At 38.0% G+C, this 17,186-nt stretch overlaps 1 protein-coding gene and 1 long non-coding RNA gene across 2 annotated transcripts; one reads left to right on the top strand and one right to left on the bottom strand.

Annotated features, from left to right (window-relative positions):
* Positions 1–2,824: 2,824 nt before the first annotated feature.
* Positions 2,825–4,390, bottom strand: LOC119479813. Its single transcript, XR_005204759.1, has 2 exons — positions 4,252–4,390; positions 2,825–3,065 (listed from the first exon to the last, which is right to left on the bottom strand). It is a non-coding gene; the product is annotated as an uncharacterized LOC119479813 (long non-coding RNA).
* LOC119479780 (5-hydroxytryptamine receptor 3A-like) lies at positions 4,292–15,565 on the top strand. Its single transcript, XM_037755724.1, has 11 exons — positions 4,292–4,410; positions 6,363–6,413; positions 7,503–7,663; positions 8,483–8,527; positions 9,608–9,717; positions 10,908–11,077; positions 12,562–12,719; positions 13,026–13,236; positions 13,326–13,505; positions 14,911–14,996; positions 15,119–15,565. The coding sequence occupies exons 2-11, from the start codon at positions 6,374–6,376 to the stop codon at positions 15,347–15,349; spliced, it is 1,392 nt and encodes a 463-aa protein (XP_037611652.1). The 5' UTR covers positions 4,292–4,410; positions 6,363–6,373; the 3' UTR covers positions 15,350–15,565.
* Positions 15,566–17,186: the final 1,621 nt, after the last annotated feature.

The following is a 17,186-nucleotide window of genomic DNA, read 5'->3' as shown; positions in this document are numbered from 1 at the left end:
TCCAGTTCAATCCTTCACTGACCTCACTGTTACTCTGTAATATTTCACATTATGTCTCCGCTCAGACAAACAAATCTGTCCCTCCTGTCCTGTTTCAGTCTACTTCCACCTCACAGCTCATCTGTCACTCTGACGTTAAACCAATCACGTCCGTCCTCACCAGCCTGATATCCTCTATGTTATAAACGCATCATCAGAAAGGAGGATCTGTGGTGTTATTGCAGTGGATACAAACACATGTGCATGTTCATCATGAAACTCCAGATTCTTACTATTTATGATATCAATATTTCTCAAATATGTGTTTTTATTTATAAGATACTTTCTGGTGGAAATATTCCCGAGCAGTTCAAGACGTATTTTAAAACAAATTCTCAGGTCCATTCTTACTCAACCCGTCAATCTCTAGATCTTCATCCTCCTAGATTTCTCACTAGTAGAGGTACGTTTTCGATAAGATTTAGGGGAACCAAATTATGGAGTAGCTTTTCACATCTATATAAACTGTTCATCTGTCAAAAGTTTCAAAAGTCGCTTAAAGAGTCATTTAATTGCTGTTTTGTAATTGCTTTTCCCCATGTTGTCCCTGTATCTGTTTTTATCTTTTTTATTTTTATTTTCTTCCCACTCACGTTATGTTTGGTTGCGAATGCCCAGAAGTCTTTAAGACATTTAAATCAATATCCTCCTCACAAACACTAACCATACACTTCCACGCAACACACACATCCACACACATTTATCTTTTTTGATATATTTATTGTTGTTGTTATTATATATATCTTGTTCTAATTGTTTGTTATCACTATTATGTAGTCATATTATTGCTTTATATTAATCGTCTCTAGGTGGAGGCTTCAGATAAGCCCAGTGTTTTTTTTGCCTCTTCCTGCACTGTATATTATTAATTCATTTTTTTGTTATGTGTTGTAGTCTTAAATTGTGCAAAATAAATAAACAAATAAACAAATCACTCTGACTGCCTTTGTTTCACCACATTGAATCACAGTCGATGTAATTTTTTTAATAGCCATGCTAACGAGCAATGTTTACCCACCACTTTGGTCCAGACTGAAATATCTCAACTACTATAGGATGGATTGCCAGACAGACATTCATGTTCCCCAGAGGATGAATCCTAACACGACAGCATTAGTCGTTTGCCTAGCTAACTGCAATAGCTTGCTAACAGCCAACTTCCTCACCTTAATCATCATCCATCATCATTTTCAGTTATCAACTGCACCTCTGGTCACTGCTCTGTCATCTTTGATTTGCTGAGGAATGTGTCAATCACTTTGCACCTGCAGCCACATCCCACCCCTCCAGCTCTCATGAGCCAATGATAGCCTGACTTACTGAAACCATGTTCAAAAAACCACAACAAATACAGTGAGAGGTATAAAGGAATGCTGCAGCATGACTACAGGACCAGAATTATCTGAATTATCTGACAAGAAAAAGAGGAGACTATTGAAGGAGCAGCAGCTGCAGCACTCAGATGTGAAAAGGTAAGTTTTATTTGTTCTCTAGTTGTTTAAGTTGCTGATAAAACTTGCTACCTGCCTACCTGTCTGCACCCTTTTCCTGTTTACCTGTGCACTCAGTTACTTCATTTAGGACCTCATACCTTAGCCAGTAAGCCTGTGTATCTACACCTTTTATGGCAAGCCATTTTAACATTTACCTGTAATTACATTTTACATATCCATTATAGTATTTATCAGTCAAAATTGTATTCTCACTAGTCAGTATGGTAATTAAAGATATCCACAATAACATTCAGTAGGAGAAATTGTATCTGAAGATATCTACAACTTTGATTGTACTACTCAAAGCAACATTTTTAGGAATATAAGATAGCCTTTAAAGTAAATATAAGTTTCCATTTTAACATTTAATAGCTAGACTGGATATGTATTGCAGATATCTGTAATTCAATTTTTCCTAGTCAAAAAGAACATTTCAGATATCCTCACTTTTGTCATTCTTGTGTATTTGGCTTTCAATGTCAGATATTCACAATTGCATCTTTTATATCTAGAATGAGCATTTTGGTACTATGTGCATTAGAATTCTTACTAGGAAAAACTCACATTTCAGATATCAATTGTTACTAGTCATAATTAAAGTGAAACATTTTGGCATATTGTTATCTTTTTCAAACCTCTGTTGGTCTGGAGGAGCTGCAGCATTTATTTCTGCACAAACGTCCACTGTACATTCACTAGATATTCTCAGAGCTACGAAGTCTTCTGCAGTGTGTAGTGTGCGCGCATTCACGTGAGGTGGAGCGAGCTGAGTGAAGGCAAGCAGGCAGAGTACAGCAGAGGCTCCGGCCCTGGAGACCAAAGCTACGGTCTCCCCCGCGTCCTCCGACCGCTGCCAACACTGTTTAACAGACGGGCTTCACTAGATACAACCAAGAGGTTTTGGTGCTTCCGTGTAGTTTGTGTTGGAGTCTCGTCTGAACAGCGTAGCCACACGCGAGCACGCATGGGACACCGACCCGCAATGATTTATACGTGTAAGAAGTTACAAACAGTCCCTTTAATATGTGAATGTAAAGATAAGCTGTGGATTTACAACTGGTTATATATTAGACTTCCTGTCTAGCTTTTCCCGAGCTAGCTGTTAAGTAATTGAATCCCTTGATCTCTGCTAATGCTGAACACACTGTGTTTGTTTAGAAGGTAAATTATTTCACGGTGTGCTCATTTTTATTAAAGTACACACAACATCTTTTATACTATTATTAAGAGCAATAATAAGCAAACACATTATCCTGAGGTAATGACAGGAGCTTCATTCAGGTCATGATTAATGTGAAATAGCGGTGCGGTTTAATGGCTCCACAAACATGAACCATGAAAAGATTTTGTGTTTGTTTGTGTTCTCAGGATACAGAAGGACGACAGAGTCCGTACATGTACAGTACGTGTCCTACGACGGGACGATCACTTCTGAAGAGGACGTGAAGGAGGTCAGCATCTGTCAGATGGACGTCCACAAGTTCCCCTTCGACACACAGAGATGCAGCATCTCCATCGGATCTGCAATACTCTCTGGTGAGGAAGGGAGTGAGTGTGACTGTTTTGACTACCTCTTTTCTTTCAGAGAGAGAGAAATCCTCCAACTATCCATCGCTGATGATAGACAGCTCATATACACCGTATGCAGCACAGGGAGAGAGACAGATGGGTGCCTAATTAAAGGAAAAACCTGAATGTATGAGTGGAGAAGCACTCAATGGTTTGATGTGAATGAAAATAATGTGACTAATATGCTATTGCCTTTGCAGTGAACCTGATTGAACATCTAATTTTAGAGCATTGGGCCTCATGCAACAACCACTCGTATGATCTGATTAATTCTTAAGTGGCTTGTACGAGTGATTTAGGAGAACTTCACAAATTTTGAATACGATACGAACACAATTTTACGAATGGTCCAGACGTGTCGAAGGAGTCATGTGCACTTAGTCTGCTGTTATCCAAACATGTTTTTCACTAATAGATTGTGTATTTCATTGTACTTTGAAGCAATCTTGAGTTTGAAAATCCTATATAAATTACACTTCATGATTATGTTGACATTATCCTGTTTGACTCTGCAATTAGATTTATAAAAAATTCTAAATGAATTCATATAGCCTAACGATATCATGAGTAAATGTAATAGGCCATTGATGCTTTGTATAACACTACAATATTAATACGAAGTTCCCAGTGAATATTAGTAATTTTGCTTGAAATGCACATCCCTACTGGCTATGCAAGACTAGTTTCATGAATGACTTCATCCATGCTCTTGCAATAGGCTTACATAATTTGTGTTCTCATATTACTTAATTCATACTCTTGAATTTGTGCTCTTGTATTAATAAAATGGGTGTATAAATTAACAACATAATTTTAAATAATTCAGTTTTAAGAATTATGTGATTTGTGCTCTTGTGTTACGTCATTTGGGGTCTCGTTTCTTCATCGTCCTGAAGTTACTGAATTTGTGCTCTTATTTCAACAACACAACACAACTAAACTATTTTGATTTAAAATTAAATTAAATAAATTAACAGAACATAACGTTTTATGAATTACAAATTATGAATTTGTGCACACAAATTAAGTAGATAAGACGTCAAGAGCAAATTAGTAAGTGAAGATTTAAAAAAAAATTGTACGCCTGACACCTGGAGTAAGTTTCTAACCTCAGAAATGTCATAATTTCTGTTGGTCGATCTAATCTTACCTTTGAACCTGTTGTTCCTAGTTCACCTTGAAGAGGAGGCCCATCCTTCATCAGTCTGGACCTCGCCTCCCTCTTCATCGCAGACCATCGAGGAGAGAAGCTGCTCTTCATCTCCGTCCTGCTGCTCATCCTGAACGACATCCTGCCCTGGACTCAGAGGTACTGTTGTTGGTTTGTTTGCTTATGTTGCCACGGAGATGCCACCGTTGATCATATGTGATCAAGTCCTGATGAAGGCGATTGGCCTGGTTCTCAACAGTTTAACTCTTATTAATTTATAGGCTCCAATCCAGCCCTTAACAAACTCAATCCGGCCCTTTGAGCATTTAAAATTATGAAAAAAGTATTAAAATAATAATTATTTCTTCCAATAAAGAGAGTAAGAGGGTGTTATGGACTGTTAAAAGCAATATCATTGTTTTTATTTAATAATCTCCTAACATTCTAAGTTTATGGGTGTTTAAATTGTTAGATTATTTATCATTTTATTAGTAGGCTAATTGGCCCATTCCTTAGTTACGTCTTGTTAAGCACATAAATTACTTATTTTGTTAAAAAGTTTTAACCCAGGCTGTTTAAGCAGAGGGAAATTTAGGAGAGTCAAGTTGAATTAAAAATGTTTTTTGAATGCAACATTATGTTTATTAAAACAACAACCCAACAAAGTTAAAAAGGTGTATTGTTTTAGGCCGTCGGATTAATAAAAGGTTGATAGTTTATATAATAAAAGATCGATACTTGATGTCCGTGCATCAGTACAACATTTCCACACTAAATATCGCGATACGATGCTCTATCGATTTTTTTTCCCTATCCCAACATTGAATGTTTTTTTACATGCTAGCGGTCCGTTCGGCCACCACTTTGGTCCAGACTGAAACATCTCCACAACTATCGGATGGATTGCCAGAACAGACATTCATTTTCCCCAGAGGATGAATCCTAATAACTTCTATGATCCTCTAGCACCACCAGCAGGTAAAATGTTTCACTTATCCTCTCAGATATCTCAACATCTACTAGATGGTTTGGTATACTAGTATTTATCTTTATAGTTTATCAACCCTATGGAATGTTATTGACTGAATCTTGCTAGAATAACATTAGCTGAAGTCTCTGTTTACTGGAGCAGTGAACAACGTTTCCATTGCATAAGAACCCTCAATTAGTTTTTATTTTAATGACTTTTCAATTTAATTTTAGATTAGTTTTAGATAGTTTTCATAGTGTGTTTGCTAGTTTTAGATTAGTTTCAGTTTTTCCAGAAAGTTTTAGTTTTTATATATTTAGTTTCCGTTTTTTTGTTTGTTCTTGTTAGGGCCAGGTATATTGTCTCAGAAGTATGTAGCTATATACTGTACATATAAGATACATGGTTGGAGAACAGTGTAGGAATAGCCATAATGTTTAATGTTTAATCTTTGTGCTACTTTAGTGAAGCTATTGTGGCATAACGCCATCTGCTGGAATATCAAGTCTGCTCAATTTCTGTGGTTCAATGTCTCGAGAGTTGAGGGAAATTCATGCTGTCTCCTTTTTTTAGGTAGTGATATATTATAGCTAAAACTGAAATGAATTTATGCTCATTTTAATACGTTTTTTACCCTGGAAAAATAATTTCAGTTTAGTTTTTCTTAAAGGATATAGTTTTTATTTAGAATCCGTTTACTAAAAATATTTTTCACTGCATGTTTTTGTTTTAGTTTATTATAATAACCAACAATATGAGACAGAAGAGTTTCAGGTTACTGACTGGAATGTATTTTCCGCCTGGATCTGTGTGCAAAATGTTTATTAATTGCAGTAACTGTACTTACTTTTACTGTTAAACATCATTACAGCTCCACACCTCTTGTTCCTCCCCTAAAAGACCACTGAGGGATGATGTGATGACCGCTGTGGGAGTGACCACTGTCTGGCTGTCAGACTAATGAGTTTATTAAAAAAAAAACATCAGTGATCTATGATTCAGTTTGCCCGGCCCTCTTCCAGTATGAGGCAGCGGTATTTTTTACTGTAACAGATTTGGTCAGATTACCAGAGAGTACTGGGAGGATGAGGATACACGTCAGCTGTACAGACTCAGTCTCACTGACTTTGGATTCTCGCAGGTGTTGCAGTCATGATGCTTACTGGTTTCCTCTTTCTGCTCTTCCTCACAGGTAAGCTATGTTCAGCATGATGCATTCAGGTGGATAAAGCCTAAACTTATTTGTTGTTAATTTAAAGATTTTAAAGGGTAAAAAAGTGGAAAGCTATGCAGTATTCACAGTTGTTGTTTTTGTAATGTTCATGTGTCTGCTTGGTATTTACAGTACAGTCAAGTCAAACTTTTATTTAGCACATTTAAAAACGACTGCAGTTGAACAAATTGCTGAATAGGCACAAAATAATACAAAGCAGAAAACAATACAAACAGAAGAAAACAATAAACATAATGTGCACATAATAGTAGTAAAAGAATTGCAGCACAAGATAAAGTCGATGTGTTAAACTCAACGTAAACAAACGCCAACGAGAAGACGTGTGTCTTCAGCAGCGACTGAAATGTTTCTGTAGCAGTTTTTAATTGAATAAGGAAACTGTTCCAGAGATTAAGCTGTTAGATGAAGAATTAATTAAGAAAAAATGCATTCAGTCTGAAGTGTTTCCTGTTGTGAATTTCCAGAGTAATACCAAAATGTAAAAACAACAAATAACAACCAAGAAAAATGAAGCATATCGATGTAAAAAAAAATGTCATCTGTTTTGTAATAAAATGTTTAAAAAGATTATTATAGGAACATTTAAAGAAACAAAACAAAGAGTTCTAGGAGAACTTTTAACAATAACATAACATAATAACGTTCTTAAACCCAGATTTGAGCTGAAAATTGTGCCTTAATTCGAACAACATGCATTTGGGCGACAAATAGCAAACTGATCTCGGACCAGTAAAAGCCCCATTAAACTTAAACTACAGCATAATGCTCACATTTAAAAATCATTAGTGGACTGATGAGATAAAACGTCCCGCAGTTCTGCCAACGGCCATCTCATAATGGCCTTTCAGCGACCACAGTCGGAGGTAATGGTTTCCGACCCACAGAGACTAATGTTTGGCCATTCTTCTAAATTACGTAATTAAAGCACATACCGTGAATCTGATGTCCAGACGAACAAAAGAAGTTCTACTGTAGAAGAAAAGTTAATCAATAAGAGTTTTCTTTCTGTCGTAGAGAATGATGTTTGATGTTTCTGTTGTACTGCAGATGGGGTGTACCCTGAGAGTAACTGCAGTTATCAGGATGTTTTAAACCACCTGAATCTGACCAAGAACAATGAGTTGTTCTCAATGACGCGGCCCGTTAAACACTACAAACGCCCCACGCGGGTATCCCTGGAAGTACTGCTCTACGCCATTCTGGATGTGGTAAGTGATTAAATCTTTATTTGTGAATTTTTTTAATAATAATTATTGTGTTATATTGGTTTTATTTGTCAGCATTTTGATATTCCTTTCAGTTTTATTTAGGGCTGTCAAATTTAATGCGATAACGTGTTAACGCAACTTGCGATTTTTAGGTTGTAGCGTGCTTTAAAGCTGTCGTGTTTTAAAGCTAGAGTGACAATACTGGTATCATATGAAACTAGAAAAACCTAATGAATCCATTGGTACCAACCATGTCATACTAGCTTGTAGAGAAGGAGGTTAAATAACGCTCCAAACTTGAGCTTAATTTTGGCGAGGAAAAAATGGCATGGCCTTTTTCAAAGGGGTCCCTTGACCTCTGACCTCAAGATATGTGAATGTAAATGGGTTCTATGGGTACCCACGAGTCTCCCCTTTACAGACTTTATGATAATCACATGCAGTTTGGGGCAAGTCATAGTCAAGTCAGCACACTGACACACTGACAGCTGTTGTTGCCTGTTGGGCTGCAGTTTGCCAAGTTATGATTTGAGCATATTGTTTATGCTAAATGCAGTACCTGTGAGGGTTTCTGGACAATATCTGTCATTGTTTTGTGTCGTTAACTGATTTCCAATAATAAATATATACATACATTTGCATAAAGCAGCATATTTGTCCACTCCCATATTAATAACAGTATTAAATACTTGACAAATCTCCCTTTTATACATTTTGAACAGATAAGAAATGATTAATTAATGTCTGATATCAGCAGTCTCTTGTGAGTTTTTCCTATTCCATTAATTAGATATATTAGACATATTTCTTTTTTTACAGGTTGAGAAAGAACAGAAATTCATCCCTTATGTTTGGACTGTCATGGTGAGTTCTGTCAGTCGATGATGGAGACTGAACTGTTGTTGGGAAATGTTTTTCTTTAAGGACAGACACCCCAGGTGAATAGGGTAAAAAAATTAACTTAAAGATATCGTCATGAAACTTCCCCAGTTGCTTACTTACATTAAGACAATTATTTTTTTAATTACAAGTTTTTCAGAAATGTATGTTTATATATGCATATGAGGCATTATCTTATCAAATATGTGCTAATTTGCATACATTTCCAGAACAGTAATATGAATATTGGATAAAGCCAGGTTCAAAATTCTTATTTCATTTTGTTAACATATTAGAGTCAAAGAGGGAATTTAGAATATCTCTTTTTTATCACTACATAAATCAGAAAATACTGTCAACAACCATAAAAAATACATTTTCGCCATGTTTTTAGGAATAAAATGTTGTATAAATCAGGTTATGAATGATATATGAACAAACCCCTCAGTAAAAACCTTCAGAATATAGATAGGAATGAAACTGGAAAGTTTGGTGGATGTAAGTGCTGCTGAAGTGGAGATTTCTGGCTCAGAGTCTGAGAAAAAACTCATTTTGAGAAAACAGCCTTTAAAGATATATACTGTAAAACTCCATACATTTTGCAAAACACAACAGGTAAATAGGATAACAAATTCAACTAATAGATATCACCATGAAACTTCCCCAGTTGATTACTCACATTAAGACAGTTATTTTTTGTATTACAAGTTTTCTGAAATGTTATGTTTAAATATGTAAATGAGGCATTATCTAATGCTAACTTGGGTTGAATTTAGGAGAAATCTACAAATGCAAATAGACAAAATGTAGTAAAATAAACACTTAAATGTGTATTTTAGATGTTTTCTTTCCACTAGTCTGAAAGAAGACAAAAGAAAGAAGCAAAATAGCCCAAAATCTCTGAATTGACCAGTGCATGAAAAACAATGTTTTTGCCTGGGCTGTCTCGCCTTCAATGGTATATAAATATATATATATGTTTTTGTCAGAGGTCATTTAATTTGTGTGTGTTTCTCTCACTTTGTTCCCCTTATGTTCCTGTTTTTGACTTGTTTCCCGCTGCAGAGGTGGCACAATGAATACATTTCCTGGGATCGAAATCAGTTTTGTGGAATTGATAATATTTCTCTTCCTGCTGAAGTTTTGTGGAAACCAGATCTCACTATTGAGGAAATGTAAGTGTGAATGTATTTACACACACACACACACACACACACGCACACACACACGCACACACACACACACACACACACACACACACAGTGCAGTGCAAATATTGATTTTTTAATTGACAAATTAATTCTGATGTCTAGACAGACATAATGACTCTCAGATTCTAATGGAAAAGCAAAATTACGAAAATGAACATCAGTATCATATTTCCCAATTTTTCCTCACTTACATCCATTTTCAGAGTGCCTTGTTGTTTTTCACAATTCCACATACTCTCATTAGAGTAACGAGTGGTAGGACAATGTGTTATTGTTTATAAATGACTCAATAACTGAAGCATTTGGTTGCCAAAGCACTACTTGACATTTATTAAAAGTGCCCCTCCATCGTTAGGTGCTGCAGCATTTTAACGTTTGTTTCCATCCACCTGTTTTTAATTCATATTTTCAGTTTGTGAACAAACAAACCTGAGTGGAAGCAAAGAAAAAAAAAAAGTTGAATTATTACAAAATATAGTTTTTACTCTTTGCTGAGGTAGAAAAGTTGGTATATCAATAAAAAGAAAACTCGGCTCAAGCTTCCACTCCACTGAAGAAAACGTTGGGTACGTGTGGTTCGATAAAGAAACATAATACATAAAACAAAAAAATTAGGGCTGTCAATTAAAATACTTAATCACGATTAATGGACACGATTGTCCATGATTAAATACGATTAATCGCACATTTTTTATCTGTTCAAAATGTACCTTAAAGGGAGATTTGTCAAGTATTTAATACTCTTATCAACATGGGAGTGGACAAATATGCTTTGCGTAAATGTATGTATATATTTATTATTGGAAATCAATTAACAACACAAAACGATGACAAATATTGTCCAGAAGCCCTCACAGGTACTGCATTTAGCATAAAAAATATGCTAAAATCATAACATGGTAAACTTACTAAAACCTTCACTCTAGCTTTTAAACTGAGTCCGCATCAAAAAGCAATACCCGGCCTCAAGTTGCCTTACATAAATAAATATTTCCACATAGTGAGGCATACAGATTTTGAATTTGGGAAAAATAAGAAAAGAGCACTGGTATTGGATCGATATCAGTGCATCTCTAGTTTTTAAAGCGTCCTGAAGAAATTGCCATCATGTGTGTTTTTTTTATGCTCACTTGTCGCTGTGTGTTTTCATACAGGACAGAGAAGGACAAAGCCCCTCCGAGTCCTTATCTCACCATCAATGATAAAGGTGATGTTGAAGTCCAGAACGACCAGGTGCTGGTCAGCACCTGCAGGATGCACACTTACAATTTCCCCTTCGACATACAGAGCTGCAACCTCTCCTTCAAGTCTGTCATACACACCGGTGAGAGCATGTTTACAAGCGCGTTTAATCAATCAATCAATCAATCAATCAAAATGTATTTGTATAGCCCTTTACAATAACCAAAAGGTACCCAAAGTGCTTTACATTAACATCAAGAAATAACAGGAATAAAAACATATTCATATATATCATAAAACCATAAAAAGGTGCATAAAAAGCCCAGGAAAAATGTCACCGGGCTACGAGGTATTAAAGCCCAATCTAAATAAAAAAGTCTTGAGCTTAGATTTAAAAAGTACTAGGTCAGTGAGAGGTTATACCTCGACCTAGGGACTTCTAAAAAAAGTTGACCCGATGACCGCAATGCCCTGTTATGCTCGCAGAGAGTTAAAATCTCGGACAAATAAGGTGGGGCGAGGCCGTTAATGGCTTTAAAAACAAACATCAAGGGCTTAAAATCGATTCTAAAGCGAACTGGAAGCCAATGGAGCGAGTAAAGTACGGGGGTGATGTGTTCACGTCTGGAAGCGAGCAGCAGCATTTTGCACAAGTTGGAGGCGGTTTAAGAGTCAGTTTGGTGCACAAAGTGAGAGGGAACTAATGTTGTGGGTTGATGAATAAAAGAACTGCTGTGTGACAGTGTTAACATCAAGGTAGGTTTTGATTTATAGTTTTCCGTTGGATTTTTCCCATTGATATCATCACCGCAAAGCTAAACGGATGTATCGTGCTTTAAAATGTTTACATTCTTTCATTCTCTATTCTCTCTATCGTATTTACGCTGTCTTTTCATTTACTGCGATAGAGAGCGGGGGTGGCGGTGAGCAGAAATAGCTTTGCTAAATGTGTGTTACCGCGTTGACACCATAGACTGTAAATAAGAAGTGGACGTAGACAATGTGACGTCACCCATTGGTTTGTGGACTACGGTTTTCGGTTTTCAAGTTCGGCATTTTTTCCGTTGCCATCTTGGTATTTGGCCATTGTCATGTTTTTTTTCAACCAAAAGTGACACGAGATGGTTCAGCTAAGCACAACAGGCGACCAAAAAGGTTATAATTAACTGTCATGAACTGAAAACACACTGTGAAAGGGTTAAAGTTTTAAAAACACGGACAACTCCCAGACCGGACGACGCTGTGGTAGCGACATGTCAATAACAAGGTAGCCCCGCCCTAAAGCATCCCCTGCTTTATGGTCTATTTGACTCTAAATGGGACCATAATCTACTAAATGAACATCATGCTGTATTGAAGAAGACTTGAAACTAGTGATTGAGACCATAAACTCATGTTTACAATGTTTACTGAGGTAATAAATCAAGTGAGAAGTAGGCTCATTTTCTCGTAGACTTCTGTACAATCAGACTGCTTTTTGCAACCTACTGGCTTGGCTATGAATCAAACTTACACTGGCTTACTGTCTCCCCCCCAACACACCACCAGATTCCACCACTTATCATCCATTTCCGTCTTGTTATCTCACCTGAAATAACCTTACAGTTCTTTTATCTCCCACCTCAGCAAGGGACATTCGGCTCCAGCCAAGCGACAACTCTTCAGAGGCCACCGAGTGGTCTCGTGAGGTGATGCGGACCCAGTATGAGTGGCTGTTCATCAACATGATGGTTACCGCCTACAACGCCAGTGATCTGGTCGGCCAAGACATCATCGTTTACACTGTACGTAATACAGATGTCCACGGGTAGAAAGCACTTTATTTAAGTACAGATTTAGATACTTATTTGCATTTCCTTCTTTCTTTTATTAGTTATTTCCTATTTCTGTCCTTATTCGAGTGTAATACTTCTTACTCTTGCACTGTTACTTATTGACTGTATTGCTTCTTTTACACCCGGGAGACATGAGGTCATTAGTGCAGATTACCTTGTCGTTACAGGCTGTGTACTACATAGTATTTCAAGCTGCCTTTCTCAGATGTGCAGAAGTAAGAACATCAACCATCTGACACAAACATAATTTCACAGATTACCATGAAGAGGCGGTCTATCCTCTACATTGTCAACTTCTTGGTACCCGTCCTGTTCTTCTTGTGTCTGGACTTGGCCTCCTTCCTGATCTCAGACAACGGGGGCGAGAAGCTCAGCTTCAAGGTCACTGTGCTGCTTGCTGTCACCGTGTTGCAGCTTATTCTGAATGAAATTCTGCCCTCTTCTTCAAACAGGATTCCTCTTATAGGTAAATGATCTCTTGAGTCCTTCCTTTATTGGACTGAGTCAATGAGTAAGTTATTTGTCTACATTAACGATGCTGCCTGCCCCTCCCAGCGGTCTACTGCATTGGGATTTTTGCTCTGATGCTGCTGAGCCTCCTGGAGACGATAGTCGTGATGCATCTGATGGAGAAAGACTCCCGAGCATCCCAAGACAACGAGGCCGATAAAGACCGAAGCCAGAGAGAGGACTGTAACAAACGGGGCAAGGCCAACTTCAACAACTGTCACGGAGGTAAGACCGGGAGCCAGTTGCTCCAGTTGTTCAAAAGTTCAAAATTAGCCTAGTTAAGAATAATTTAATAGACCTTATGTAGAGATTAGTTGTTACAAAACAGTTTTACTACCAATATCTTCCACGTGTAACTGTTGTAGAGCTGATTAAAACAATTACAAAACCTTTAACTTGTTTACTGTAGGTTGAAGAGTATAAGAGGTAGGGATGCACTGATACCACTTTTTTTCAGACCGAGTACAACGACAAGTACTTACATTTGGGTACTCGCTGATACCGAGTACCGATACCGAGTACCGATACAAGTACTTCTCTGTGCAAAAGACCCTCGTTAACAGCCAGCTGGAGGGTGAGAGCGACACACAGCAGGCTGGGGAGTCCCGCATACGAGTCGGTGCGCCGCGACCGGCTGTACATCGGCTTGGAAAGGCTCGGGTCGAAGGTGGCTTGCGGGCGCAGCTTTACAGCGCTCCCCGCCCGGACCTCGCCACACAATGGACAAAGGGCTTGCTGCGCCCTCTCTCCCCGCCGGGGACGGCCCTCTGCTCCCGGTGCAGACAGATTGGGGCTCGGCCCACGTAAAAGGCACCAGGGGTCTGCAGCGATGTCGGCAACCCACCCGACCCGTCTTGAAACACGGACCAAGGAGTCTAACGCACGCGCGAGACATAGGGTGTAAACAAAACCCCGTGGTCGACAATCTGACCCGACGCTTGTTCGAAAAACCTGTTTAATAATGATTAGGGATGCACCGATCCGTCTTTTTCAGTCCCAATAGCGATAGTGATTCCTGGGCTTTGGTTATCGTCCGATAACGAGCACCGATTCGATACCGGTGTTTTAATTAATAAGCTGTATGCCTCACTGTGTGGAAGTGACTGGGATCATTCATTCATGAGTAAGGCAACATCAGGCTTGACTTAAACATTGCTTTCCTTACTTTGTAAAACAAAATGTTACAAATAAATACGTAGATATAAATGTACTGAATTGTTATTTAATATTGAAATAATAAATCGTACACCAGAAACTTGGTAAAATATCTTCAAAATTAACAGGAATTACAATTCAAGGGTAAAACGTTTTATTGTAGCAACAAATTGGTCAAAACTTAAACAGGAATTAAAAGTTAAATATATCATGTATATAGTATATAAACATAGAATTTAATTGAATAGATCGGCCCCATTTTCACCGATATCCGATCCAGCTATTTGAGTCAGTATCGGCCCGATATCCGATCCAGTATCGGTATTGGTGCATCCCTAATAATGGACTTTATACACATACTTAGGAATGAATTGGCAAAAAAGCTGTTAATATTATGTCTTTTAGTTATTCATTTCTAATTTATACATGCTTTTTAATCGTATTATTTTAAATTTGTGAAAAACGTTCCTTTCAGAGGTGCACGATTGGACTCAATGTGCGTGTATCTACGATGTGTCTACTGGTGAAACTCCATCTGAGCTGCTGCCTGTGGCCAAAGAGGTTAGCATTCGGTTGCAATTTAATCACAATGGACACAAAATGCTGAATCTCAAATATATCAGCTGATAATATTACAATCCATACTTATATAAACCAGTTTAACTAAACCATTTTGTTTGCAGGGCAACAGCAGTAAACTGATGGAGGAGTATCATGCCTTGGAGAAGCTCTCAGATGAGCTGAGGGAGATGGAGAGAACGCTGTCGCTGCTCCTCTGCAACAGGAAGGAAGAGGAGAAGCCCGGCTACTGGACTGGAGTTGCTAAAATAGTCAACAGAGTTTTCTTTATTTTCTATATAACAGTGGTCAGTGTGTTTTTAATTATTATCTTTGTAAAATGGAACAATGCATAGAGGTCATCATTGCGACATAATGAAAACATGAGTAACTGTTTGCTTTGTTATTAGCTATACCCACAGCTAATTATCATTAAATGTTCCTTCTTTTCTCCCGTCTTAATTTAGCTTAATAAACTCAGAAAAAAAGTTTGGAAATTTGTGTTTGGTGGATTATTTCTCTGTTGTTACAATGCTAATTGGCATTGTATTTCACATCGTTGGAAAGCCTGTTTATTTACCTTCACAATGATGTCCAACTTGTAAGGATCATGCATTTATGGGATGAGCAGCACAGCTGATTGTGTGGGTAGCGCCCAAGAAAAATTTGCCAAAATGCTCTACCAATGGTAAACAGTGTATTCTCCTGTTGGTATTGACTCTTGTTGTGAGTTGTTTGGTGGATTGGATAATTGAACTCTCCATCAGTAACAAGGAACAAACAAGACATATTGGCAATTTTACACCTTATTCATTTAATACACCGTCAGGAGCAGCTTTGCTGCTCATCCCACAAATGCATCGGACTTACAAGTTGGACATCATTGTGAAGGTAAATAAACAGACTTTCCAATGATGTAAAATACAATGCAAATTGGCATTGTAACAACAGAGAAATAATCCTCCAAACACAAATTTCCAAACTTTTTTTCTGCGTTTATGTACCGGGTTTGCACTAGTATGTACTGTTTGCAGAAAATAGCACAGCTGTGTACTCTGACACTGCCAAAAGCTCTCCCCACTCCCACCTACTCGGCTTTTGTGTATTATCCAGTAGTAATTATTAAGATTTCAGTCCTGGTTGATTTGGCGACAAATGTGTTTGCTGGTGGGAAAGGCGAATGTGTTTTACTGCTACAATCATCCCACTGTTCTGTCTCACGTAATACATGTATTGACTAAACACCATAATGGCCTGGTCATACCAGAAAGTGATCCATCCATCCATCCATTTTTGCAAAATATTTGGCTCTAATATTTGGCTTTAGAAGCTTTTAGATGTACAGTAGTGATTATACTCGCAGGGCTAGTTGATGAGCTGCTGTAGCTGGTGAGCTAACTCGCTAGTCAGTCACAGTAAATCCTGGAGCTTCTCTCTATTTTCTCTTTACTGTTCTGTTTACTCCCCCATTTCGTTCAATAAAAAAAGTTAATGAAGAGGGACACAGGCCTCTTTCGGCCTAATGGTGCATAACGCCTAAGGCTTGAAGACCTGTAAAACTCAAATGTGTGATACATATAAACCAGGTCTAGATTTGGTACTTACCAAAGTGACGTAAGATTGAAACTTCAAAGCACTACGTCTTCAACATACTGAATTTCAACGCAGGAAACCTTTCCGTTCATTTAAGAAAGGCTGACCCTACCCGTTGTCTGTGTCCACACCTGTAGCTTGGTGCCATTTTCTAGTGCATTTAATGCTCATATGATCCAAGCATTGCAATCAAAGTCACATGCCAACATTGGTAATGCTTTCGTTGCATTCAGTTGCATCATTGTCAACAACACTGTCAGTAACTTTCACACACACCGGACACCCGCTCCCACCTGGACCTCTAGTGGAGCAGATAGTGGATAAATCATGCAAATAGTGATACAAGCACCAAATTTGGCATGATGATTCCCGAGGGGATGCTTAGCAAATATGAATGATTGGCCACTTGAAAATCAAAGATGGCGGCCATTTTTCACAATGGCCGGCAAATTGACCTGCCGAGAAATTCATCTACTTGGTCGAGTAGGGGATCAGTAGTCCAAAGTTTCCTTCCCTGAAAGACCGGATAAGCAGGAATATGACAAGCTCCATGTCCAACGCCAGGTGCTAGAACTGGAACTGTGGACTCTCAAGCCGCAA

Source organism: Sebastes umbrosus, chromosome 20 (assembly GCF_015220745.1).
Source record: "Sebastes umbrosus isolate fSebUmb1 chromosome 20, fSebUmb1.pri, whole genome shotgun sequence".
In the NCBI taxonomy this organism is placed as follows: domain Eukaryota; kingdom Metazoa; phylum Chordata; class Actinopteri; order Perciformes; family Sebastidae; genus Sebastes; species Sebastes umbrosus.
The sequence above is the reverse complement of the archived record's forward strand: the minus strand, read 5'-3'. Positions and strand labels throughout refer to the sequence as shown.